General features: G+C 41.9%; 1 protein-coding gene across 4 annotated transcripts; it reads right to left on the minus strand.

Moving 5' to 3' along the window:
* Nucleotides 1–279: 279 nt before the first annotated feature.
* On the minus strand, nucleotides 280–27,966 carry LOC117744169 (apoptosis-stimulating of p53 protein 2-like). Of its 4 annotated transcripts, none has more exons than XM_034552314.1 (21): nucleotides 27,889–27,963; nucleotides 27,467–27,601; nucleotides 17,407–17,554; nucleotides 16,214–16,327; nucleotides 14,766–14,836; nucleotides 13,976–14,077; nucleotides 12,701–12,875; nucleotides 12,340–12,521; nucleotides 12,048–12,212; nucleotides 11,806–11,844; nucleotides 10,178–10,225; nucleotides 8,725–8,908; nucleotides 6,492–6,614; nucleotides 6,209–6,330; nucleotides 5,685–6,096; nucleotides 3,610–4,463; nucleotides 2,763–2,900; nucleotides 2,428–2,561; nucleotides 1,963–2,129; nucleotides 1,578–1,777; nucleotides 286–1,478 (listed from the first exon to the last, which is right to left on the minus strand). In XM_034552314.1, exons 3-21 carry the CDS (start codon nucleotides 17,552–17,554, stop codon nucleotides 1,437–1,439), a joined length of 3,420 nt encoding a protein of 1,139 aa, XP_034408205.1. In that variant the 5' UTR covers nucleotides 27,467–27,601; nucleotides 27,889–27,963; the 3' UTR covers nucleotides 286–1,436. The 4 variants fall into 4 exon arrangements, with proteins under 4 accessions (XP_034408206.1, XP_034408205.1, XP_034408204.1 ...); XM_034552313.1 differs by having other exon boundaries at nucleotides 27,445–27,601; XM_034552315.1 differs by lacking the exon at nucleotides 11,806–11,844 and having other exon boundaries at nucleotides 280–1,478; nucleotides 27,445–27,601; nucleotides 27,889–27,966.

Consider the following 27,966-nt stretch of genomic DNA (forward strand, 5'->3'; position numbering starts at 1 on the left):
AACTTTTCCTTCCGTAAAAGCAATTGCCCGAACAGAGCGATCTCCATCCCAGTGGCATTAAAAACAGATGGCTATGTTTTATGTACCGCATCACTCATACAATATTCGTTTATTATATAACCTGCTCCCTCACCTCCGACTCTTTTTCCATATTTGGATGCATGCTCTGGGAGGTGAAGTCATCATCTCTCCAGCAGAGGGCAGCAACGATAGCCTTTATCACAAAGATGAGAAAACTGGAAAACAGTCTGTATTTGTGGTCATACAGGAAGAACATACACACTTAGTACAAAGTATTTTATTGTAACTGTTTGAAATACTACGAAATGTGGTTATAGTACTGGCCAAAGGGCTAAAGAAAAAAGTAACAAAAATAAATACATCTGCTTTGACAGATAAGTGATGGTCCTGGGAACTCATATTGTATAAGTTCTCTCTTTTTTATTTGACTGGAGATATTGTTTTCGACTCTTCGCTTACTGATTATCACAAAAGGTTTCTGGTATTACGTTTGCCTTCTTACATTCTTATATCGTCATGAAATGGCTGTAATAAAATCTTATTTTTCATACTGCATGACATCTCCTTTCTGGTCAAAGGGTTTCTAAAGAGCTTGAGAGTCCATTTTCATAACAATATAATTGCTACAGTAACTTTTCACTAGTTTTAAGACATACAAATACATGAATATCTATGGCATCTCAACCACAACGCAAGAAAGCAGACTGGCTTTCCGGGTATCAGACCACAGAATAAACAGCAATAGATCAATCAAAAGATCATCACCATTTCTTTCCACCAATCATCTCCTTTTCGTTTTGTTTCGTCAGAACAGTGATGGTCACAACTGAAACGTTACCCTCTAGTGCTGTTATCAAGAGGCACAGTCACTCCACACAGATGATGACAAACAGGCGCACCAAAGATTGTCTCGGTAACAGAGCCTTTTTAAAAGCATCTTCATCATCATCATCATCATCCACTTGCTCACCTCATGCAATGTTGAGCCCAAAGTAGTTTTGAAAGACTATTTAAAAGTGTAAAAAGGTCTCGCAATAAGAATACCGCTTGATCCATTTATATCCCAACATTTGTGTTTCTGTCAGTTAAGAAATAGTTTCAGACACTAATTACATAAACAGCAAAAACAGTAAAATAAAGGAAAACAATGTAAATAGCGTCTTAAGTACATAGTACATAGTGTGGCCTGGAAAAATAAGTGAGGGAGAATCCCTCTGTTGTAGATACAGAAAAAAAGTGCCAGAAAGAGTTCATAGTTGATCCTTCATATTGTTTGGTCTGTCTCCGTGTCTTCATTTCAGCAGTGTCCTTCTCTTCCCCAGTCTGTTAAAGCCTGTGTGTGTGTGTGTGTGTGTGTGTGTGTGTGTGTGTGTGTGTGTTTCGGAGAGTTCTGGCACACTGGAATGCGCGGCGTCTTAAGCTAGGGTTCTCTGTCTTGGCTTTATTCTGGGATAGAGCTGTTGGAGACAACATGAAGACATGTCAACAATGCACATTTGTACATGAAATAATGAACACACTTATCTTCATTACAGTTTCATTGACTCATGACTCACCCCCAGGAGGTTGCGGGGAATGTACCCCTCAGTGTCACCCATGTGCGCCCACCACCATTCTATCTCGTCCTCATCCTCCCTTCGAACGATGGTCATGCAGTCTCCCTCGCGGAATTTCAGTTCATCGGGGTTTTCGCCATTGTAGTCCCACAGACCGTAGACCACTCCCCTGTTCATGATGCCCATCTTCTCTTGCACACCTTAGGGTAGACAAATTTAAAATAACAGAAACAAAATTTAACACAAAAAGACTGACGTGTAGTGAGTTGTTTTGACACAACAATAGACACAGGACAGAATTAAAATGAAATTAGTATAAAGGAACAAAGCATGCGTAACAGCAAAAAAACAAGAAATAAAAAATAATAACATAGTTTTAACTGACCATAGAGGAACTGGGAGCACTGGGTGTAGCCCTCCTCCATCTCTTCACATTTATCAGCTGCCGTTTGCATGTCACTGTAAGTCATAGCAAACACTGCTGCACCAGACTCCACCAGGAACTTGCACACTTGCACATTGTTACAGGATGCAGCACAGTGAAGAGGTGTCCTATATTAGAAGAAGAAAAGAAAAGAAAAAAGGAGGTAAGAACCGAGGATGCGGGAGATAAGAAACACCAACCACTAGAGTAGAACTAGAGAGTAAGACTTTCAAAATACTTTCATTTAATGACTGGATTTTGGTGACTACAGTTGCAGCCACTGCACTTTATTCAGGTTTCTGTTGTTAACCAGCTCAAACTGCTGGAATATGCTCAAAGTTGAATTGACGAAGAAAAAACAACATGTAGATCAGTTTGGACTGGTCTGAGGTAAATCAATCGTGTCAGAGGCAGACTTGAACTTACCAGCCGTCACTGTCTGCAGCATTGACGTTGACACCAAACTGAACCAGAAACTTGACAATCTCTGTATGTCCGGCACAGACAGCGTTGTGTAGGGCAGTGATTCCTTCATCGTTGGGCTGACTGGGATCTTCCACCTGTGAATGACAAATTACAAAGAGTTTTAGTACCAGAACATTTTGAAATATAACTTCTTTTAGATATCTTTAATGGAAACTTCTATGAAACAGTGGTTTCATAAAAAACAAGTAAAAAAACAAACACGACTTTAACGATGTGATTTTACATAACCATGTTATAATACATAGCAAATGCTTCTTGTGGAGCACATGTCTTACTTCATAGATGATTCTCTGGACCAGGTCATACTCTCCCTCCAGAGAAGAGTCCAGCAGCAGAGCCAGTGGGTTGAATTTTACTCTCATGTCGTGATCAATGCGTTCAGAGTCAAGCTTGCGCAAGTTGGTTCTCTTTCCCTAAAAACACAATCATAACGGTGTATCACACAAACAATCTTAAACAGCCATCACAACACAGAGAAATGTAAAATCTAAGACGTGAGACTGCAGAGTCTCATCCTGAAGTGTGTCCTGCCGAAGTGCAAGCGTCCACTCTCTGTTGGGTTCAATGTGGACTGAGAGCAGAGGAGGGACTTGTTTGCTAAAACCATGATTATGCAACCAAATGGGTCTTAAACAGGTGACAAAAGGAGGGACCGAGGGGGGGGGGTTATTGGTTTGTCCTTTTGGGGTAAAACCTGCCACCTCACCATAAACCCACTTAATGAGTTTCACTAGGAGCTTAACAACAAGAACATGTAAACTGGGGTTTATTTACAACACAGAATAGGGGGGGAAAGTTGGTATCCGCTTAGTGGAAGCAGAATGAGGCCCATTTTCTCCAGAAACAATAGCAGTACTTCATAGGGATTATTGAACTATATAACATCAGCCCAGGTCACTGCCGTTAACTGGCAGGTCATTAAAAAGTAGAATGTGTACCAACTGTAACTCATGACCTGTCGCCGTGGTACAAACAAACATGTGAGATGGGGATTTAAAACCAAACGTAGCACACCAGGATAATCTATACTGTAGACTCCTGGCTAAATTGACATAAAAAAAGATAACCACAAGAGAGCCACATCATAATTGTGATTCAACAGTTTACGGTGGGGATTCATACCGGTGGTAGCGTGACCTGGCCAGTGACCTCAGGGGCCGTCATGTTAAAGGTGTCCTCTCCCAAGCTGTCCTGCTCTGCTCCACTGGGGTATGGGGGTGGTGGGTAGGGGGGGAACTCTTCCAGGAAGCCTTCCGGAAGTGGAGGAGGCAGGTTGGCCATTGCATCCTCCAAGCCAGCTAAGGGTGGTGGTGGGAAAAGAGCATCATCTGGCCTGGGGGCTGGGTGAGATGGGGGAGGAGGTGGGATAATGTGCTCGCGCTCGTGGATGGCTGAAGGTGGTTTGGTCTGTTCAGCGGGGCCTGGAACAGGGACTTTAGCACCTGGGATGTGAGATGGCAGCTGTCCTCCCTCCAGAGTCTGTCCTATCTCTGATGGGTGGTTCTCTGCACTACTCAGATGGCTTGGAACATGTGGCCCCACTGATCCCTCCGCCGCTTTCTCTGCTTCACCAGCATAGGTTGGAGTAGTTGGTGTAGTCACAGTCTCCATGGCTGCCAGTGTGGTCTTCTGGTAGAGGAGTTTCTGAATGTTGGGCCCTGCAGGACCCTCTGGTTCAGTGATGGAGCTGCGTTTCTTCAAGGGCCTTGGTGCATTGTAGAGCTTCTTCCTCAGGGCTTCCAGGTCGCCATCACTCTGATGCCTGTAGGGATTGGAGATGAAGGGGAGCAGCTTGGTGGGGCTGAGGGGCCTAGGGATGCGTTCTGTTTCTGTTTGGGGACCCTCAGACGGGCTGGGACCGACGTTGTTGGTTCCATTGTAGTCAATGTCCGATTCTAAGCCGGGGGACCGCCGGTCCATGTAAGGGTTCTCTGGATGTAGGGAGCCTCCACCAGGGATTACTGGTTTGCCATACACTACAAACAAAGATAGGAAACAAGTGTCATGACTGCCATCTACAGAAATACCACCAATATCACACTGATACCCTTAGTGAGCCGTTCTACCAATTTCAGTATGAACTGCTTTCTTGGCCCAAAGGTGAGTGTTATCACGTGATAATTATAATACAGCCTTAAAATCTTGACAACAAAATGAAAGTCATCATGCTAATTCATTGTTAGATATCGTACTTTAACCCTGCCACCTTACCAAGCCTGTAAGACATGTTTCAGGTGAGCAAAGTGCTTCTCAAGAGATGCATTGATAAACACAGTTAGGACAGATCCAATAAAGCCAAGATATCTTTTCCACCAATACATGACTTGTCTTTTGAATCGGTTTCTGAACCAGTTGCATTTTTGTATTTAATATGAGTCATTGCATAAAGAGAGCAGTGGTCAATAGTGTTCATCTGACACAAATAACAATTTTGGATGCAATTGAAATACTGTTCTGGTCATATATTTGTTTTACTTGTGCTTTGAGACATTAAGCACTAGACACCTACATAATCAGTTTTAAAATAAATACCATGCCAGTCTAAATTACTGTATAATGGTTTACTTAATTATACTGGACCTATGTACTCATATTGGACTTATTTTATGTTATCTATTTCGACTTTCGACTCTGTATGTTGTCTTTTCCATCCACAGCTTCCATTGTAAATTTGTCAGGAGGGTGTCTTATTTGACATTGTATTTATTTATTTATTTATATATATATATATATATATATATATATATATATATATATATATATATATATATATATATATATATATATTCCATTTGATTTCCACAATTCCAGTCAGAGGCTGCAGATACAGTTGCCTGTGATTGCGTTTGTAGAGTGAAGATCTAACAGATGGCTTCGCTTCTCTAGCTGCTCCTCTGGTCAGTGGCGTGTAAATATTTTCTTCCGGGTAGATTTACCTTTAGGTGAATATATCTCAAGTGACAGAAGATAGTACTTGTCTTAACCCTTGTTTACATCATACCAAGTCAGTCTTCAGATTTTAGTTTAATTCCACTCAGAGGGATACTGTGTACAGTATCTATACTCTCACTAAAGATGACTGAATAAGGTGTGACCCTCTATTTCTACATGTAATCTATCTAATTACACTTTGTAAAGAAGAATGACCCCATTCATCTGTGTCCCTTCAACAACACTATGGATATGGATACTCTTACCACTGACAAATCCATTGGTGCGGCTCTGAGACCTGTTCAGCGCGCCCTGCACAACAGGCTGACTGAAGGGCTTCCCTGAGCCAGGCTGCTGAGTGTACATGGAGTAAATGGAGCTGGCCGCTACGGTCTGGGGCTTATTAATGCTGGAGTCTTTGGAGCCGGGCAGCTCTGGGGTGAAGGGCCGTACGGTGGCTGCAGGTGGAATGTCCTGCTTGGAGGGTAGGGGGAGTGTCTGGCTCTGTGAAGATGGGAGAGGGTTGCGGCCCTGTGCAGCTTGGGGCTGCTGGCTGTGTGGCTTGGTTTTGGGGAAGGTGCCTGTGTTGAGACCTGGTTTGCCATAGGGCACGACACCAGGGCCTTTTGGTTTTGTGGGAACAGGAGGAGGCACCTTGACTGGAGCTTTGGGAGCCAACTAGAGAGAATGAGAAAGATAATTAGAGGCCAGGGTGTGTTAATGTTGGTAATTACTAAATAAGATTTTTTTGCTGTGAGGATGTAAAGACAATGTTGCTGTTCACTCTCACCATAGCGTCCCTGACCAGGTCATCGCTGCTCTGGTTTTTGCGTAGGGAGGTGGCGGGAGCCTCAGTTGGCTCAAACATGGAAAATGGACGCACCTTCCTGTCCCTCTTCAGTTCCGTCTCATCTATGCAAAAACCACAGTTAGAGGCATTAATCAGTTTCATGTCATGTTCAGACTCAGTGTGACGTTACAGTAGAACAGAAACCCCTCTGGAAGCTGTTGTTCCGTCACATTACTGTGGTTTCCATAATGACTGTTGTGCAGTATGTGTGTATGTCTCTTACCTTGTTCTGTGTTAGCGTTGGAGTGAGAGGTCATTCGGGGCAGTGTTGAAGCTGGACCATGACCGTTGGTGTTGGATTCTGGGCCTGAAGAGCCCCGGTCTCCCAGCTTGGATGGCTGAAGGGCTGTGGGACCGGCAAGAGAGGAGAGAGAGAAGAAAGAAAAATGAGAGGCAGATAATTTAATGTTAGCATGAAATAACTTTTCTATTTTATTTATTACATACGAATAAGACACAACTAAGTACCAGTGCACATATTAGAAACTAGCTTCAGACATTATTTATCCAGATAAACACAGACTTCCCAGAGATGTGTGTTAAACAGGTTCACACAGAACACACAATTATGGAGTTTTTTGAAAGTAAGAAAAGAAACAGTGAATTTTGAAGCATGTTGCCTTTCTCGCTACTCATCATTTGTTGTTTTGGTTGACTGACTTAAGACCCAGCCACTGGCCATGCTTGTCCGCAGACATCCACAGTCAGATGAGCCACAAAACATGGGGCTCTGACAACTAGCAGGATTAGGATCACATCAAAGATGGTAAAACATGATGATTTTCATCAGAGTGCCTACAGACTGTAGTTAAATGCTGTGTTGTACAAATTCGCCAATAAACTCAAACACATTTTGCAAACTAGAACTGATTGGGTTGGTCAGAATCCAAACAGCATGTCAGTGCAACTGAAGGTTATGTATTTCTTCCAACTGACCCATTTAGAGCAGCAGAAAAATAACTGAAGAAAAAGCTAACAAACAAACAAACAAACAGCAGCAAAACAAGGAAACAGGACCAAAGATCCAGCTAGGTAATTATGAGAATATCTCATCTTTTTCAGTGAGAATCACTCATGACAAATAAACACAAAGCCTTTGAGAAGCAGACAGCCACAAACACAAGTGTGTACCTTTTCTCTTAGCCCGCAGCTCTTTCAGAGGCTTAAGCAAGAACATGGCTTCTGAGGAAGATGCATTCAAAAGAAAAGAAAAACAAAATAGCCTTAGAGCTCCAAATCTTCCTTTGCTCTAGACAGCTGTTGACTGGGCACAGGCAGGGGCCCCCATGAGGGGTCACACAGAGACCAGCACAACCCCCAGGAGCCTGCCTGATGCTATGCACAACGTCCCTGCTTGAAAATAACTGGGGACGGGTGTATACGAAGAGCAGATTCCTCTGCATCCCCGCCCATCCCCATCTCTCTTCTTCCCATACTGCAAATCAAATCAGCATGCAGAAATAATTGCGTGCAACATCATGACAGACCGGGAAAAGCCTGTTACTTTTACTTCCTGAATGTAGAATGCTTTAAATATAAAACATGGACTGATGAAAAAGTGAGAGGGAGAATAAGGGAGGGGCCTTTTGTTATTGTTGTTGTGTAATGACTACTTTTGGTATCAGATCATTCATTTTTTTAATATAAAGCACACTGCTGGCCCACTATCCACTGGGGGACTGATTTAGGTCTAAGACAGCGAGACTACAGAGCGTGAGAAAGAATTACTGAGAAAAAGGATGGCACAAAGACAATCTCTAAGTGGGATATGTTGCTCTGGTCTGTCATTGGTTTAGGCAGACTTCTTCCCCTCTATTACACAGCACACATGCTAATTCAGTCTGAGGGAAAACAGTACTGGTGTAACAACAGCTTACTTTGTACAGTCTCTCAAACTTGATTTTTTTTCTTGAGAAAAAAAAAAGAGTGGCATAAAGAGACACACACTGCAATCTTTAAAAAAATTGTTCACTCACTGCAAAACATAAAGAGTTATTTTAAAAAAATTTAAAAAGACTGGAAGCAATACTCGGTCACAACACACCATCCAGGAGGTAACTAGATACCTTCTGAGCTCAGACTGACATCACAGCCAGCTGGTGTCCCAGACTCCTCTGCTCCTGCTGGAGGCAGGACAGTCTCTCAATTTAATGAGTTACATTTCAATTAAAAAAATTATAATAATAACAACGTACCAAATCCCATGATGACATTCACAAAGACACACAGGGAGCAGTAGTTAAAGACTCTCTCCTTACGAGTTTGTGATCATTTCTTAACTCTGCTGCCGCTGAGGGAGCTGTTGCTGACTTAGCAATCGCTAAATTTAATTGAAGAAATTATTTGTAAAAAGACACTAGAGACAAAGTGAAGGATCGCAGTCAGAGATCCGAGTCATGAGCCTCAAGGAAAAGAGGTGAAAGGCTGCAGATAATGTGTCGTCTCTGGCGGCTCACCTGTACCGGCCTTGCTCTGTGGCTCGTGGGCTGGAAGGGTGGCGATGCCGTCTGGGTAGGCCGGTTTTACAAGTAGGTCGTGCCTTACTGGGCCCCTAGGCATGGTGGACGACTGGATGTATGGGCCAACCGCCGCCACACGAGACGGACCCGACTGCTGTCCGGCTTGACCATCAGAGGGAACCTGCACAGTCAAAGGATATGAGAGAATAGATAAGAGAAGCCTGTTAGAGCGGCATAGGTCGGTGAGAGTAATCTTAACGTTGTGCATTACGGTAGCATGCAGAAAGAGAGAACACACTATTTAGACACGGTGACCAAAACTGTATGTGATGTTTTTTTATGAATGATTAAAAAAAAATAGTTGAGATTGAGATGAGTATCACAGAAAGCATGCTGAAATTACTGTTAACGTTGAGGCATTATTCAACACAATTGATAGCATCCCTCTGAGGCTGTGATATTCATGACATGACAAAGGAAAATAAATTAAAATTAAAATAGGGTGCGACAACTTGGTCTTCTTAGATTCTTGCCACGCGACAATATAAGCGTTGACCTGAGTGTAGAGCCAGAGCGGACCATGTTGTTACTCAAATCAAAAGGATTTATTCTGGTTAGCTTGGAAGTGTTTAAAGGTCTGTAAGGCTATAAGCTCTTAATTTGTCTAACCTGTGGGTGGTGCTAGCAGAATGGGCATCACAGTGAGACAGCTATGAATGTTTGTGGGGTCATGAAGTCTGGCACAGGTGGAAATTTAGACCTGCTGGTCGAGTTTGATCATGGGTCATGGTTCTCCGAGGACCATGAATGTCTATAAATGCAACAATATAACCCACCAAACAATAATCTGGATGTTTTACTGGAGACTAAAATGTTGAAATGACAGTCCAACATCGCCATCATATGAGCCAGGCCTTGAACCACTCACACTAGTATTTAAGTCTCTAAGCAGTCGCTCGGTTTAATTGTTACTGAATAACCATATTGCTTCAAGAAAATGCACTGATTCCTGTTGCCGATGCGGAAATAGTTAACTTACCCAGATTTCTTAATTAGTCATGCATTTCCTTTTATTAGCATGTTACTTTTCATAAAACGTGTTACAATTGAAAATCATGCAGGGATTTTAAAGCAGCTAAGACAGGTGATGTAAAATAATCACTGACAGTACAACCTCTTAAATGCTGCATCTTACTTTGAGGCTTAATTATAAACATTGAAGTTAGGGGAAAGTAACGTTGTCATCTACACCATCTCACAGAAATGCCTGTATGCTTTTCAAACCTTTCTAAAACAGCTCAACTCCTGGACAAAAACATATCCTACAGCTAATGTCATGATGATAAGCCGTCTTCTTAAAACAAGATGAACATGGTTCATGATGCCCATTAAGGGTCTGAAAAGAAAAAAAAGAGATACATATGTTCAGCTCCAATTCTAGGTTAGTTACCTGAAGATGAGTGTCTTTTGAAGGCCTCTCTTTACCAGGGTAGCCATTCTTGAAAAAAACAAAAGCACAAACATGAAACAGCAGTTCGAATAATACCCTTTTTCCAATCTAATATAAGCATTTTCCAAGTGTCCCTTGAACTATGTCACTCTAAGACGGTGCAGGCTCGCCTCTATGCCGGCAGCGCTCAGACTACCTCCCTTCATCAGTGTGGTCATACACACTTGTTGTGTGATGTCAGCCAGACGCTTGCTGTTTGGTTGGAGGAGAGAGCAGCTTGGATGGAGTGTGCCTTTGTGCTAGAGTGAAAAAGGGCCACTCATTATGATTCCAGGCAGGGTGTGGGTAAATCACCTCCTTACTAGGGCCTATTCAGGCCTTCATCTCTAAACCACACACACACACCTTTCTCTGTGCTGTTCCTACATTATTACGTATGTCGAAGGCACATCATAATTGAAGTTGGGCTTCTTTAAAATTGGATTAAGGATGGAAGTTGCTACTTTATCTAAGCTAGCTGAGCTTCAGAAGGATTTGTTAAATATCCATTATAACATTTACTATTTATCTTCTAACTTATATGTCACTTAGGATCTTGTACACTGCTCGAAAAACATTGCATGCTGCAAACTAAGGAGCCAATTTGTGTATCTACAACACAGAGAAGATACTCTGATTGAGTACAAACAGCTTTGTGATTTGGACTACAAAGTTATGAATCAGCATTATATAATGAAAATCAATATTTTCGGTTAATTGGTTGAATGTTAATATGGATGAAAGAAAGAAAGTTAATGTGAAGGCCAATGAAACCCCTTAATTAAGTCTGAGAGGAAATCGACCCCATCAGGGGTACACAATAAGAGTACCAAATTAAAGAAATTACAGCATAGAGGACAAAGTCAAGTGACTTGTGTTAATAAGAGGGTAAAAACATAAAATCATCCAATCAGAATGATTATGTTTTCTTTTTGGCCATCCTTACATCTTTGCTATCCCAACACAAGCATCCTCAAGCAGTAAAATATGTTAATTTGTCTTCCACACAAGTCTGTTGACTCTTATTTACAGTCCCATGGCAACCTGTGTTCAAAACAACTCCTGGAAAGGGGAGAGGGGAGCAGAGGAGACACCAGGCAGCGAACTCTGAGCCAAAACGTTGACACCCATTACAGCTGGGGCAAAGACTGGGTTATTCAGCCTTCTTATTTCTACTATGTGTTAAACCCTGCTATGCATTTCATATCTAATGTGTTTTGAAAAGCCAATGCTTTTTAGTAAGATGGTTCTTGCTGTTAGTAAACAGATTATTTGCCTTTTCCTGTGTCCGCGGAGCCAAATAAGATAGCATCTCCCCTGACATTCCTGCCCGTCTGAGATGCCAGCCTGCACTCATTACTCCTCTCTCATCTTCAGGAGTTGTTTCTGCCAAATGGGACTGAAACACAGCCGAGTGAAGAAGTGAGAGAGTAAACTCAGATGCAACTCTGTGATATGATCAAAATGATGATCAATCCCCACCAACCATCTCAGATAGAGAGATCAAAGAATGGAAAAAGACGGATAGGAGTGGACTCCTTCGACAGAGAGGGAGTCACTTTGTTTTCCCCTCACAGAAGATAGCTTACGTTGGCATGGGTGAGCTCTGAATGACAGGGCATCTGAGGCTTCCGGATGCAAAGAGAGATACAAACATCCTTTATTATCTGGCCACTAGGGGGAGCTCTGATAAAAAACATTTCCATCACTTATTTGGTATTTTTTAAAAGATAACTGAACAACGTTCACAAAACATTGAGATGACACATGAGGGGGTTCTGTATTAGGTTATGTGAATGTTTTTATGATGTTGTGGCATAATAATGCTTACAGGCAAGTTCTCCTTCTGCTGCAGCGCGGCCTTCTTCTTCCACAGCCGATCTCGGAGCTCAATGATCCGTTTGTCCATCGCAGCCACCTCCAGGTTGCGTTTGTTCAGACCCTCTCTCTGCTGCTGCAACTTAGAGTTTTGATCCTGGTTGAGCTTATTCCTCAGCTGGCCGCCAAGAAAGACAAGACAAGACATAGTTCAATGTTTGTGTTCATTTAAAACAAATACCATCTTTGGAGCTCAGTTTTGTTTTGGTGTTGAATTGAATTTAGTCTATATTATTTCTGCACACCTGTAGTTCCTTGTAGAGACGGTCTAGTTCAGCCACCGAGCTCTGGTTGTCATGGCAGTTGTCCATTTTGCCATTTTTGAGCAACTCTAGCTGACGGCTAAGCTCCTCCACCTTGGAAGCAGCCATCACTAGTTCTCTCTGCTTCTGCTGGAACAGGTTGTTCATCTGCTCTATCTCTTCCACTGGAGAGGGAGAGGCATGGAGACGAGGGGACAGGGAGGTGTGAGAAACAATATCATGAAGACAGAAAGTAGGAAGACATTGTGTCTTAATTTATTAAAATAAAATCTTGCAAGCTTCTACTCGTGCAAAATCCAGAGCAGGCATCCATTCATAAAATTCACTTAATCCATTAGCTTACCCAGTTTGCCGTTGCTGAGGCGTTTCTGCTCCACTTGGCCCTTGAGGGCCCGGACCTTCTTGAGCCGAGTTTCCTGGTTCTCGATGTTCTCTCTGAGGCGCTGTAGCTTTTCCTGCTCAGAGGCTTGCTGCTGCTGCCGCTGCTCCTGCTGCTTTAAGTAGCGCAGTCGCTGCTCCTGGAAAGATAAAAGAGCGGAAAGGGGAACATGGCGCAAAGGTCAGAAACATAATAAATCAGACACATCCCTGTTCACTTTAATTTATGAGTAATCCATGGCCGCATATTCCTCAACAGCTGCTGTGCAAGTGTCATAAGGCAAAGCACTGAACTACATCTGTACTGAGATGTTAGGGGCTAGCAGTAAAAGGGCTGTTGTAAGAACACGATTTGAACTCTTGAAGGCCGCTATTCATAACATACGTGGTGAAACAAGGGTAAAGAAAACCTTCTGTGGAGCGAAACCTCGTTAAACATTCCAAACCAATAGTCAGACTTGACCTCTGACACACTGTGCTATACACCTGATCTAGCTCTCCCAAACAGGTTCTAAGATAGCACACCGTTTCCAGGTGATGTGTGCCGATGGTAATGCCTGTTTGTTTACTTGAGGCTACATTCCTTGCTTGCTAAATCATTCTCAAGCCAAAGTTGATTGGATCAGAATGCTTGAGTGTGTTAATGACACAGGTTGCAGTTGGCAGAACATATTTAAGCATGTGTTTTGAAACAAAAGAGAAAGACACGTTCTGGGTCGGCAGAACAGGAACATTTTTAAGTGCCTCAGCAAGAACCAAAACATGCATAGAAAAAAAGACAAGTATTTCATTAGATCACGCCTGTTTTCTGTCAAATGTCTTTCTCACCAAAACATCCTGAGCAAAATGTCCTAAAAAAGAAAAAAAATCTTCAAATATGAGATGACTCCTGCAGTGAGAATCAAAGGCAGACAGCATTCTCAGGCGTCTCAAATTATAAACACTACACCTGCAGCCATCCACAACTCATCTAACCTGTCTATCACAACCATCACATGCACTCTGTCTTCACATTTTTGTTGTCATAAGTGCACTAGACTTATTTTAGTACCTTTGTTTTGTGTACCATCTCCCCACTTTATACCAATTACTCCCTCTTTAATCCAGCTCCATAATTTTATCTCTCCTCCTCTGGCTTTTACTTTCATCTCCACCGTTTAAAGCTCTCCATCCCCTGAATCCACCCAGCTCTCTACCAATCCCCATCTCCACTTTCATCTTGCACTCTGTCTTAACTCACCTTGGAAGCAAGGAGCTGTTGTTGAGTTTCTATTTGTTGTTGCTGTCTGGAAGCCATCTCCTGTAGTTCGGCCAGCGTCATGTCCATCCGGGGTGTTGCCACCTGGTCAGAGGTTGATAGAGGGACAAAGGATTTTAAAATACGCATTCAATATAGTGTTGTAATACACACTATTGACAGTCAGTCAAGGTGTAATACAAGACAGCAAGTGTAGCACTGAAGTCAGAAAAGCAAAAGTAGCATCAGACAAACACATGTGGGTTAATAAGTGAAGCAATCCCTTCATATTTACACAGAAAATCGGACCGATGGAGACTATTTTGGGATTTCAGGATCCTTAAAATATGTTTTTTCAAGTGACATTCTCAACTTGATACTCACAACATGTTGATGTTATGATGCACTGATTATTTTTTTATTTGCATTTATACACTGCAGGGTGTTTTTTAATTGAATCAATTAGTACCCTTTCGAAAATCATCAAGTTGGCTGCTTGTTAAATACAAAAGAAACAAAACAGGTCACAGCATTTATGTTAATAATAAAAATCTGTGACCCACATGACAAGAATACAAATAAAAATGAAAACATCTTGAGTTCCAACTCATTTGTTCTTCTTAAACTTGAAGAATAAAATAAAATGATGAAGTGTGCTAAAGTATGGATACGGTGTTGCCAGTGGGTAAGACAACAATTGTTTCTGAGAATAAATCAAATTTCTTCTTATAACAATGGAAACATCATGTTGGAAGTATTTTGAATAGTCTAAAAATAAGACACACAAACTCACCCCATTCTCCATTCTTCTGTCTTGGGGACCCTTCACTCCATTCCTCTTCTGCTCTGAGCCTCTTGGCCCACCTGAGTAACCAACACGCAAGAAGACTCGATCAGACATCACAATCTACTGTCGGTCTTCATCCTAGTTGACGACTTCAGTTTAGTCCAAACCAAGAAACGGCAAATCAAGCAAACTATTGGCCTTTGCAGACAACTTTGACAAATGTATTCCCCTTGCATTTCTGCCTATCACAGTCTCTAAAGAACATGGCTACACACTGTACGGCTTTCTCTGGACTCTGGATATTGTAGATCAGTAGACGACTAGGCAAAACAGACTGGCTAGTGCTGAATGATTTTAGCTTCTCTGGGAAACAACTGGGATAAGTGTTCTTTGTGACTTGCAGTAATCTCAGGATTTAACCTAATACATAATCGTCTGGCGGTGGGTCCCACAACCGTGTGTGTATGTGCTTGTCTGTGTACATAAAGGCACTTATTATATCCTACAATGCGACTGGCATTTGACAGCTGAGAGGAGAAGTCTGGCAATCCAGATCCCATCCTTAAAGCCTTGGCCCACGACCAAAGCCCTTTAGCTTGCATAATGGTTTTAGAAGACCCTTGACATACAGAATGTCTGTTAAATAAATGCAGTGGTTAATGTTGTGAACATAACACCATGCTAAGGCTCATTAAGAGTCATTTAGTGTGAGGTTATTTAGCTAGCTCACTTCACGAAGAATTAATTTGTCTTCTGACCTGGTGAAAAAGAACACACCTGCATAACAGGAAGTGTGAACATTTAACCGACTCCTTACTACCGGTAGGGCTGAGTACAGGACAATACTATTTCCATAAATAATATTAACAGCACAGAAACAGGAGACCACATTAACAAATCATCTGTGTTACAAACACTGAGCAGAGCTAAGCTAACAATGTGGGAAAACAAGAGCAAGCTAAGATAACAGGAAGGGAAAACAGCCATCTAATCCCTGGGCCAGACTCAAGCTGCGAGGGGTAAAAGGGCTTAGTTACGCAACTGGGAGCTGAGAGGATAACACAATACCAAAATACTAGAGTTTTCTGTGTTCCTGAGAAAACTGAAAAGTAACAGGCTAATGACGATGTGCCTGGGACACCCTGGCCTCCAACAGTACGGCTAAATAAGGCTTGATCAAGATTTGAGGCCAGCTAATATAAAACCCTTTCCTAAAGTAGTCTTCAGAGTACCACCATTATTCTCTACCTCAAACACAATGTTAAGGCTTTCAACCAGAATGGATGTGTGTTTAGAGACTGCAGGCATCTCTGGAGTTTACTACGTTGGTGTAAAATGTATTTTCTCTGGGGAATGCCCTCGTCCAAATCATGACTCTTATGTGAGAGACCTTAGAAACCCTCGCTTCTACCTGTATGTGCGGTTGGGCTGTGTGTTGGAGATGGGACACGTACCCGATTCCCTGCCAGGGGCTCGATTGTGGCGCAGAAAGAAGCGCACCTCTGCCCTGTGTTGTCCCCATCGTTGGAGCACATCCAGCATCCTCTCACCGTCACCGACAGCTCGCTCTGCAGACAGAATACATAAATACGTCAGCGCTCAAGCGTGAGATAAAAACACACCCATAAACTCAACATTGAAAATGTTTACTTTGATTAAATTTGGCACGGTTAAAATACCATTTAGGTCAAGTGTGCATGTGAGGTTTGCAAAATCCTGTTCAAGTACTAGCCCGACACTGCTGGCCGACAGTGAAAGGAGATTCATTTCACCGTCGTCATCTGCATCTAGTTGATCTTTCTGAGTAATGACCGTGAGTGTAAACAACTGTGATGTGTTGTCAATTATTCCAGCTGGTACTGAGCCAAAAGGCTCATCATCCATTCCTCAGACATTTTCTTCAACCGGCTTAAGACCGTTTCATTACACAAATGGACTGACACATTACAGTCAAGTAGAGGTCAATAAAACAGATGTATTATGATGGTATAACTGCAAAACAAGTCAAAAGAATTATGTAATATTCCGATTATTAATAGATTTACATCTAAATTTTAATGCAAAGTGTCACCGCTGTTGTTTTTAAGGAGAGTCAGCAGTGGTCTGTAGAGAAATGGCAGCAAAATGAGACAATCTTGTCAGACTACTTGTGGAATTACTCAACCACAATAATTGGCACTTTCTTCACTCTTACGGCAGCATCACCATGGAAACAGCTACGAACCCCGACTCCTTGAGTTTTGATTCTGAATACCTCCTGACTCAAAGATGGAGGAAAGAGGGGAAAGCATGAAATCTCCCCATCTTCCTTCTTCCACCTGAGAAATGTCTGGGTGCTTGTGTTTGTTGCAGGGATTATGGGCTCTGCTTCATCTGCATTGTGGACCCAAATAGATAAGCCCTTCAAAAAGAAATTACTAAGCAGTTGACCACACAGCTAATCTCCATATATGGTCCACTTCAGAAAAGCAATTTCCCTCTAATTAAAAGAAAGAAGACAAACAAGTGTCTACACACTGACTCCAGTCCCTTGGGATGCATCCATAATATTCCACAACGAAAAACAGCATGTGACTGAAAATCCCATGTTCTTCATTGTGCACAGATGAATAAGGATAATGCCGCGGAAAGTGTCACTATCACTCACCAGATCCACGCCACATCTCAGAGAGGTGACAGTCTGCCTCCCCTGACTCCTTGCACAACTCCACCACGTCCCGGCACAGCGTCTCCGGGGTAACAGGAACCTCAGTAAAATGCTGGTCATTGTTACTGAGGTATACTGTCAGGAACATCTGGGGACGAAAAGAGAGAGGGGCAGATTAGATGGGGAAGTTAAATAACAGAAGAAAGAGGAGCGTGTGTGTGTTTCACCAGCTCTTCAGACATGGAATGAATTGCTGGCTTCATCCGTTAAGGTGATAGCATTTTGTCATTCAGATATGGGTCACTTTTAGTTAATATTCTGTACAGCATATTCAAACATGGAAGCACATTTACAATCAAAATGTATTTTGTCACTGAAGCATGAGGGATGCTCTTCACCACTTCTAACAGTGAACTACTGATTCTGCTGCCTGGTTCATAATATCCAACAGTGAACAATCATTTAATTCCTCTTAGCTCACTTAGTGTATGCAAAATGTGTTGCTGGATATTCATATATTCATCCACACAGTTGGCATGAATGAAGATTGGAAATGCATAGAGACTGTTTGCCAGATGGTTATTGATTCAAATAATACATGTGTTGCAGTCATTTTAGGAGGCGGTACAAGTGGTACATGGATTTAATTTCACCCTCTTTCTCTGCGTGTTTCACTTTGCACGGCTACTTGAACTTAATCTGACAGCCTTCAATTCAGACTTGTATTGTGTTGAAAGTGATACGGAAATGTTACTAGGTCCAACCTAAAAAGATTGCTGTTGTGAGCTTTACATAAAGAGACCAGAATATTTATTTAGATATGAGCAACCTGTTAGTTAAATAGTGTCAGGTTAACATAAAGGTGTGTCTGATAGGGGGAACAGATAGCAATATCTACTCCGAGCTCTTATTCCTCTCATCAGAGGCCAGCTCCCAGAATGCCCCATGTCATCTAACTGCTAACTAGTGCTGTCACCACTGTGAGAGATCCACACATCCACATCCACACACACACACACACACACACCTCAATGAAGACTCACTGGTGAAGAAGAGGATTGTGAAAGCCTTCAGCTACTACAGAAAAACCACACTGAGCAGAAAATTGAGCCCTCTGACAGCAAGCATCCCGAAAGCTGGAATTTGTCACATTCCAAACTGAAGCGTTAACAGCGTCTGTATTGCTTTCAAAAGCTAAAAGGGAATTCTCAAATCAATACTTATACAGAATATTGTTATATTATTGTCATAATAGGCATTGGGTGCATAATTGAATAAAAGAAAGAAGGCCCACATCAAACTAAAGCCTAGAAAATCTATTTTTAAAAACATGACAGTAAACATGAAAGTGAAACTGGTGTCTCTGTGTTATCGCGTAGGCGTACGACAAAAGGAGAGTAAGAGCTTTGATAAGGCCGTAATACCAATATTACGACATAACGTGGCTGTCTTGGGGCATAACACGACTTTAACTTCTTGAAACTTTCTGCATTAGCCCAACATCAGCAGCGCAAAAGCTAGAATAACCTGGAAAGTGTATAATTGTTAGAATAGTATTGAGTGTGTCCTAAACCTCCAGGTTGGACTGCTAGGTTTTTCTATTCTCAGCACGCTGACGTGAACAGCTGTGCCTATCGGGGCTATGGTGGGAACATCAGGTCAGCAGGGTCATGAGCACAAAGGGCTTGGGGGGCAGAGCAGCTGCAGCCATGGTGCAGAAACAAAAGTATTTGAGTTGCTTTTGAACTGTGAGGTGCACAGCGTCAAAGCACAACAGCCTTAAGATAAGTGGCTTTATTCCTCTTTTCTTCTTCAAATGAAGCTTACTGAGTGGGCAGGTGACATGTTTCCTCTCAAAATCTCCTTAGCAACATACACAACCGGTTTGCTTTCTTCACGGTAAAGGTGGAAACAAGGGGCAGCGGTCTGACTCAGAGGACCAGAGTCAACTGGTTTGTTTCATAGAGATGCAAATGAAGGCTCCCCATCAATAGAGCGAATCAGCAGCGAATCAGCAGCGAGTCATCCTCGTCGGTAATCTACAGTACAGACGTTGGCCCTGTATTCCTCACCGGCCATATAAGACCTAACAGCTCTGTGATGAAAGACCACCCCAGAGAACAAAGCCAAAACCAAGACTTTTCCCTTCCTGTCTGCTTATCAGAATAGTTTTACTGTTTGTGGAACGGAGCTGAGAAATAAACTGTTATCAGTTAACATAATAAATTACAGTCATGGGGTGTAATTAAACTAAAACCTCAACTGGCAACAATTTTATGTAGTCTGCCTTGAGCTTTTTGAAAAAGCCATTGAGAGATCTGCATAGAGCATCACAACTTTACAGCAACGTAGGACATTCAAATGACCCTGTTAATATTTGGAGAGTGAAAGAGAGACAATAGAGCAAAGGGGGGTGGAGAGTGGGAGCGTGCAGGACTAGGAGAAAGTGAGGAGACAGGACACATCGATAGGAGGGGAATGGAGTCCTGAGAGAGTCCTACACTAAAAGCCAATTCTCTTCAACACTAAAGTTAATGATCCAAGGCCACCACCACCCCGACCTAGCCTCGATCCAGATGAGTTAGCACTTTGCTGCTGACCTTCATCCACCTTATGCACACGGTCACAGAAGATAGATATCGCACACATGTGTAACATTTACTGAATTCATACATATTTTCATATTCATATTGCTTTAGGTAGATTAAAATATGCAAAAAAACATTGGGTTATGTAACACATTAAAATAAATTGAATTGCATCTCTTATAACTGTATTCATATTGAAACATATTGTTCATACACTGTCTTATTTAAACACTTTGACTTAATATTAGTAGCAGACCTGTGTGTGTAAACAACATAACTTCACACGTAATTTGTCATGCAAAAACACATAATGAGAAAGAAATCTCCATAACGCCCAGCCCTACTGCAAAGCCTCTGCTAGCTTCTTGATTAATGTCATCTACCTAGACAGACGTGTGAGAAGAGAGACCCTCATTTCGACTGAGCCAAATAACTTGAGAGTTCATTAAATATTCATAGATACAACAGCGAGTAAAATTAAACAGCTCAATAACAACAATAGCCTATTTAAAAATAGACAGCGTAGCACAACAGCTGAGCAGAAAGAATCGTCTTTGGTAGCCTTCCACAACCAGAGAGCTGAGCGGTACCAATTTGGATTGTATATGACACGTACCATAACATTTGACAACAGTGTGCTACACTGGCCTTCGTCTATCACAGTGGATGACAGAAGCAACTGCTGAATTGCACTTCCTGCCTACCTGAGACCGGCAAAGAGATCGCCCTGGGGAAGGAGAAGGGGAAGAGCTGCCTCTGCTGCAGTGGTTCCCTATCATAACGATAGATTTCTAATTCCATCGCAGCATCAGTTTAGTCCAATCTCTCTCCCAGGGTTTGGGTCTGGTGTCACAGTTTAGAATTGCAAGATGACAATTACAGCCAGTGCAAAGAAATGTGGCCATTAACACTGCAGCCTGTACTGTAGATATTCTGAAAGCAGCGCAGCTATAAGACGAGGTCATTGGGGCTATATCTCTGGGATTAAGTTAATCCGCTATATAAAAATATAGCCTTTCAACAGACTACTGGCTCAGTCTAACAATAGTAAGCTTAAATACAATAGCCTGCAGATAGGCTACAGCCACGATGCCTTAAGTGTTAAAGGGAATATCATTCCAGGTAACCAAGGCCCAAAAGTATGCAGGTGTTCATTTTCATAACCAGTTCAGTGCCTGGTTTATCCATGAAAACAGGTACTGCAGTAACTTGGCTAGATGAAAAAACTACAGTCTTGAAAGTGTTTTAGAACATCTGTTATAATAACAGATAGGAGTGTGTGTGTGTGTGTCTCTCTCTCTCTCTCTCTCTCTCTCTCTCAAGAGATGAAAGGCAGTAACATCAAACCCTCAGACAAAAGACACTGTAATAAGAACATATTTTAGAGAGGGTGACTGCAGCTGGCAGCACATACTTAACCTGCCCTGTTGAAAAGGGCTGAGAGGTTGAGAAAGAAACAAAAACACAAAGGTATACTGTAACAGTAGTTCTGGATTAATGCATGGTAACAGGCTTCTTTGTCAATGAATTTGTCCTGTATGAAATTAAATAGGGAAAGTGCAGGACTATTATGCGATAAAATGAAGATATCAGCTACAATGCCTCCAGCCCATAAAATGCTGATTTGGCGCTTTACTGTGTAATTTGGAACCCTGCTCCATTAACAGCCTGAGGGGCCATGAAGCAAATGCCATTGATTGCAGACCTGAGGGGAACAGGCTTTTCAAGCCTCTCCAGTTGTTTAGACAGGACTCTGAGATGACTTGAGTTTAAAGAGCAACACTGTGTACCCGTAACCAATTACAGGAAGGAATGCTATGCTGATGTGTGTGTGTGTGGCACTCCCACTGATCCTTCAGATAAGGAACATGTGCACTGCAGCAATAGAGTGAAAACGTACAGGACAGGTCCCAGGAAAATTAAGTTAGAAGAATGATCTTTTGACGATGTTATTTCAAGCAGGCCTAGTAGCATATCAACCCCTGTCCCACCTTCACAATGCACTCTCTCCTTGTGAGGGTCAATTCTATCTGTCTCTCAAGATCATTGTCCAAATGCAATTGGTCCCATATTGAGTTAAGGGTGATCAAAACTGTCTGCCACTGCAGTTTCCCATTTCCAAGAATAGACAAACCACAAGAGGATTGTATTGTAATGGAATTACTTCATTATCAGGATAACTAGCAAATCAAAGATCATCCCGTTCCTGAGAATTCACATCAATACAACTAAAAACACCCGCAGCAAACGTCAGAGATAATTCATTATCTTCGATTGGTGTTTAATGCGCGCAAGCACACACTACTGTCTATTTATGTTAAATAATATATGTTAAAATGATTGTTATTCAGAATATAAATAAAGGAATGCAAAATCCCACCTGGAATTGTAGGAGCACAACGTTAAACTAATTGAAGCCAAGAGTCAAAATACCCAAATGTAGTAAATTGAATATGGTACAAAATAAAGTCAGAACCACAAAATGTTTGATAAATTTACTCAACACTTTAAATTATAACTCAGTGAGAATTATTCATTTTCTGTCAATCCACTGAACACTATTTCAACTCAAAACAACTTAAAAACGTTGAACATTATTAATTTTATACTTCACGCTCGAGTGAGAGGGAAATAATTACTTTTCTCCCACCAAGTAGCATTTAATATATGTTAAGTTTGTCGTAGTGTTGCACGAGTCTGTTAAATCTCAAACAGAGAACTTCAGCCATACATATCATATTGCGTCGCTATATGGTCCACGGTAGACCTGATTACAACCTCCAGCTGATAAAAGAGTGATACATATTAATCAATTATGTTCATTTCTTAGTAGGTAAAACGTTGCTGAAGTGAAGGCCAGTGTAGTATTCTATAAATAAGACAAATCCTTTCAGTGTGTTGAATTCAGGAAACAACAATTTCACATCGACACCAATTTGGTAAACCTGCATTATGCTCCAAAGATAAAAGAGCCCAATATCCGAGTTAATTAATATTGTGCAAAACCCAATATTACGTTTTATATTTGTACTCTGCGTGCATCTACATGTCGACTACGTCGCTGGCTTGGAGGAGCACCATGGATGTAGTCAGATCAAATGAGGCAGAGTGTCAGACAGCTTGATATAATACACTGGGATTGACAACAACATAAAACATCTGATTTAATGCCTCGGAGCAAAATGGGACAACTGGGGAAGTGGATAGTTTGAGGCAGGGTGACAACAGCAGAAGATAACAGGGGATGGACTAGATCTTTGACCACTCCTGAGGGGTCTCACGTATTGGCTGCCGGGCCTTCTGTCCACACACTTTCAATTACACATATTGCTGTGGTAAGCGAATGAGTCAACTTGGTCTTCTTGAGGGAGTAACCTCTGAATCTGATTACAGCAGGTCAGTAAGACACTGCAGCATCATCTTCGTGTCCGTTCTCCCTGCCACAGCTTCAAAAGTTGACACAGTTCCAGCACAGCAGTCCTTCAAAAAGGCAAGGCAGCAGAAAACTAATGGCTTGATGTATTATTCCTCTTCATCTGTCTTTCAGTATCTCTCACTTTCCGTATGCTGCATTAGGGGGATGAAGGGGTGAGGGCGAAAAGGTCAGGGGCAACAAACAGGAAAAAGCATGCGGAATCTGAACGCACGGTCGCCTCATTCAGCTGCAACATTTAGGAGAGAAAAAAAACATGCAGCTTTTACACGCTGAAGCTGCAGCGAGCTGTGACTCTTCGATCAGGACAACCTCTTCTCTCTGTCTGCACTGCAGTACTTAGACAATCACTGATCTGCACTCTCGCAATAGTCTTCCATTCGTGGTATGAGAGCGTCCCGACTTGTGCTTATCTGACAGATAAGGGAAATGGCAGTCAAAATGAAGCAGAGGGGAAAGGATGTATCTTTTGTTCCCAGCTTTCTTGACAGTTGGACAAAGTAATTCAGAGTAACAAGCCACAGCTGGAGACTATTACAGATCATAAACTAAAACTTAAATTACAGAAAGATGCTATTTAGTCTGTTATAGGTGGACTTACTGTGTACAAAACAATCTTTCATCAACACTCATGGAGGGAAACTAAAAGCAAAGAGATTGCGATTCAAAATGTGGCAGACATGCTAATTGGCTTCCTAAAAAAAAAAAAACAATGAAAGATGCGTTTGTGGTGTTTCATCTGCCATATGAAAAGAGACTTTGGTGAGGAGAGAGGGGGATTGGAGGAGTCAAAAGGGGTTAGGGGTTAGAGTAACTATCAGAGCACCAAGTACTGGTTTCCAGTAGTATCGATAGTAGGCTAACAAAAGCTTAGCCTAAATGTTTGACATTTAAACAAACCAGAAAAACAACCATTCACACCATAGTATATTATAAAAGAACGCTGTATCGGAATTGTTGTCTTGTGACATGCAAAACAAAACTCCCTCTCCAAAAAAGGCTTTGTGTTAAAATGTGAAAACAGGACCATAAAGAACACATTTGTTATTACTCACTTATTTCCTACTTTACTGTAGTTCCTGGGAAAAAGGGGCCACAGATTTCTGAGAAGGCTGATTCCCAGACCACCCTGGCTACACTTCTGAACCATGGCTCGCTGTTCCCCATGGCTAGGCCAGTGTTTCAGCCTTAAACAATGCTGTCACAATGCACTCGCTGCTTGAAAAGGGGTCTTTCTGGCATTGGACCACTTTAATGTGACTGTTGTGCTTCCTCTTAGAAACCAGGCTAATGTGATGCCTGTATGCTGGAATTAGTGCGCTGCACACAGTCAGACAGTGTGCATTCAAGAAAATGATTTAACATATTATCAATTGTCTGAGCTAATACTCTTTGTTTTGCCTCTTGATGCTTAAATCAGACTTGTGTACAAAATGTTATAATCGACTACTCAGTGCTATGAAGACATTTAACCAGGTTGCCGAGTTGCCAGCAAAGTATCAATGCTGCACTTTTGCAACACTCTTTTCGGCTAATACCAATAACTCTTCTTCTTCAAATACGAGTCAAAACATTGCCCTTGAAAGTCCTTGGCTGTCACTGATGAGGCTGCTTACGTAACTACCACATACTCTCCCAAAGACAAAGCCTGTGGTGGCGCAAAGAAAGCCTTCTCAGGTTTCTGTTGACACACAGGCCTCCAGAACATCATCTCATTTTCCCCCCATCATACCATCGCTACAGTGAGATGTGTTGCGGTGTAAATGTACATGCTACACTTGTGTGTGGACAAAGAATGCAAAACTAACAATGTGGCATAAATAAGTGTACCTGCTTGAATATACACATCAAGCAATATACACCTCCCATGGGAGAGGAATGGTTCCTACAACATTTGAAATCTTGCAAAACTCCCCCCCCCTCCCCCCCCCCCCCCAACAGATTTTTGGTTTCTCCTCTTTCATATTGCCAGAGTGGTCTATCAAATATAATTCATCCTGACCAAAAATACAACAACTTCATAATACAATGGCAGAGAATTCAAGGCCAAATGTGGCATTGATAAGTGTCTGCAGAACAACACCTGGTTTAAGTAGAGATAAAAGTAAATCAGGGGTAAATGAGTTATACCTTGCTATGGTTCAATAAAGGGTGAGCATCCCTTATCAGGGTGCTGCCACAGCACAGGCAACACACAATGTGCTCTACACAACACGCTGTTAAAGAGTTCCTGCAGCTCATTGTGTTCAGCAAACAGTGACCCCTTATTTACCATCCCAGCCAATAATTACGACACTACATTCTCACTACCCCCGAGCCCCTGGTCTGTGTATAAGCAGGGTCATGGGCTGTAACAATACGTCACATCAGACGTTTCTATATAGAGGCCATTTTGAGTTTATCAGGCAACACCAGAAGCTGCATCTCATTCAAACACACCACACATACAGAATCAGGTGAAGAATTGGGGTAAAGAGGGTAGTTACCAAAGTCTCATGAGGCCTATAAATAAGCAGATTGTGTCTGAAAACATGCATGGGTGACAGTTTATATCAGTGTCCACAAGAACAGAGCTTGTTGACAACAAATGACCATGTGCCAGCAGACGAAGGAGGTTATTCACCAGACAGGAGTACTGTCTCCACAGATAAGATGATTAATTATCTAATCAAGTGGTTTTACTGGAAGCACAGGTCTGAGCAGAGACGGGTAACATTAGTAGAACCAGAACTTACTACAACAGAGGATTACATTGGATTGTTCATTAGTTGTGTGTTGTACACCGTGTTACTTAACATATTTCGAGAGAAGGGTCCAGAATTAACCAGTGAAGTTGAGACAAAAGCATTAATTGCAACAGTGGTGCAACATTCTGGCAACTAGTGCTGAACCGTCCTCAGTTTTGACATTATTAGTTTATTAAGCTACAAGCCAATCAACAGAATATGTGTATTGTTATTATTACAACTATTTTGATTAATCATTAATGTAAATTACCAAAAAAGAAATTACACCAATGTTTCTTTTTATTTGCTTCTTTTCTTTGTTTTATATATGTGTTCTCTTTATTTCGGTTTAAAAAAAAAAAAAAAAAGCAATATAAATACTTTCCCTTGAGCTCTGGAAATTATGAAGGGAACTTTCCACTACTTTATAGCATTTAATTAAATTACAAATTCAATCAGAAATAAATTGACAAACGAATAATGAAAACGTTTGTTTGCAGCCTTATTTTCCATGAGTTTCTCAGTTAAATAAATACATTTTAGACATAACTTTTTTTAAATTTTTACCAGCAAGCAGACAACGTGACAGAGAAGTAAAAGTGCTTCGTTAAAAAAAAAGTCATTATTTCTATTTGTTGGGAAGACAGTGAGCACATACAAGAGGTCCACTGTCCACTGCCCTCTCTACATACATCAACAAAATGCTGAGAGATAGACGCTGTCACTGCAGCAAGAGCAATGGACCTCTGATGATGATGGTGATGATGATAGTGAAGACATGGCAGGAGTCCAGAGCGAAGGTTAGCGTAGTGCCATCAAGACTTGGCAGGCGCCTTCTGCTTCTTCTGAGAAGGCTGGATGTGTGTAACACTAACAACGCCTACAATACATGCATCTACGATACATTACTGTGTTGTCAGGTAGATGTCAACTGTCCCAAGACAGGCTCTAGTCTAGATACACCGTGGCGTTATGACGCAGGGGACAGAGACTGGTTCAGCGGTGCATGTAATAGTCAAATGTGCGGATATTATTCCAGAAAGCAAATAGATGACATAGCTTCTAACCAGACAAGGCGATCACACGCACACACATCTGTCACTGCTAATAAACTTCTCAAAACAAACCCGTGCTACGGGAGACACAGAATAGCAACCGCCCCAACTTGCCAGTTTAAATGTCCAGGTAACTCACTGTGTAAACAATGCGGCAATATAATGTCGAAAGCGGACGTATTTAGCTGTAGGACAACGTTTAAACGTGTAGCCAAGTGATTAAAGCACAAACTCACCGGCATCATTTTAGCTTCGTACCGCATTTAGCTCACCAACACGGCATGAATCCCCACGGGGCAGTTTCGACGAAAGCTGTGAGACTGGCGATCACTTTAATCCCGGAGCACGAACCCGCGACGGGCGAGGCGACTTTCTCCTGTTGGGAGTCCCGTGCTGCGATAAAAAAAAACAAAGCACATCGTGATTTTAAATACAACCAACATGTCAAAAGAATAAAATACACTATCTTGTCTCGACGACCTGTTGCAACGAATAGCACGGCCTTCACGACAAAAGTTTCCGTTGTAGTTTCGCGAGCATAGCTTTAGAACTTTGTGGAGGCTCAATGCGAGCGCGAGGCAATGCTAAAAAAAACACCTCAAGTTTTGTGAGTAGACTAAAAGTAAAACAAATTAAACATCTATGAAAGGATTATTTACTATTTTTTATGTTTTGCTTACCAAAGAGCGCCTAGGTAATCAGCCCGAAACCCCGTTGACTGACAGCGTTGCTCGGTCGCTCGCAGCCTATCCCAGAGT

Source organism: Cyclopterus lumpus, chromosome 15, assembly GCF_009769545.1.
Source record: "Cyclopterus lumpus isolate fCycLum1 chromosome 15, fCycLum1.pri, whole genome shotgun sequence".
In the NCBI taxonomy this organism is placed as follows: Eukaryota; Metazoa; Chordata; class Actinopteri; order Perciformes; family Cyclopteridae; genus Cyclopterus; species Cyclopterus lumpus.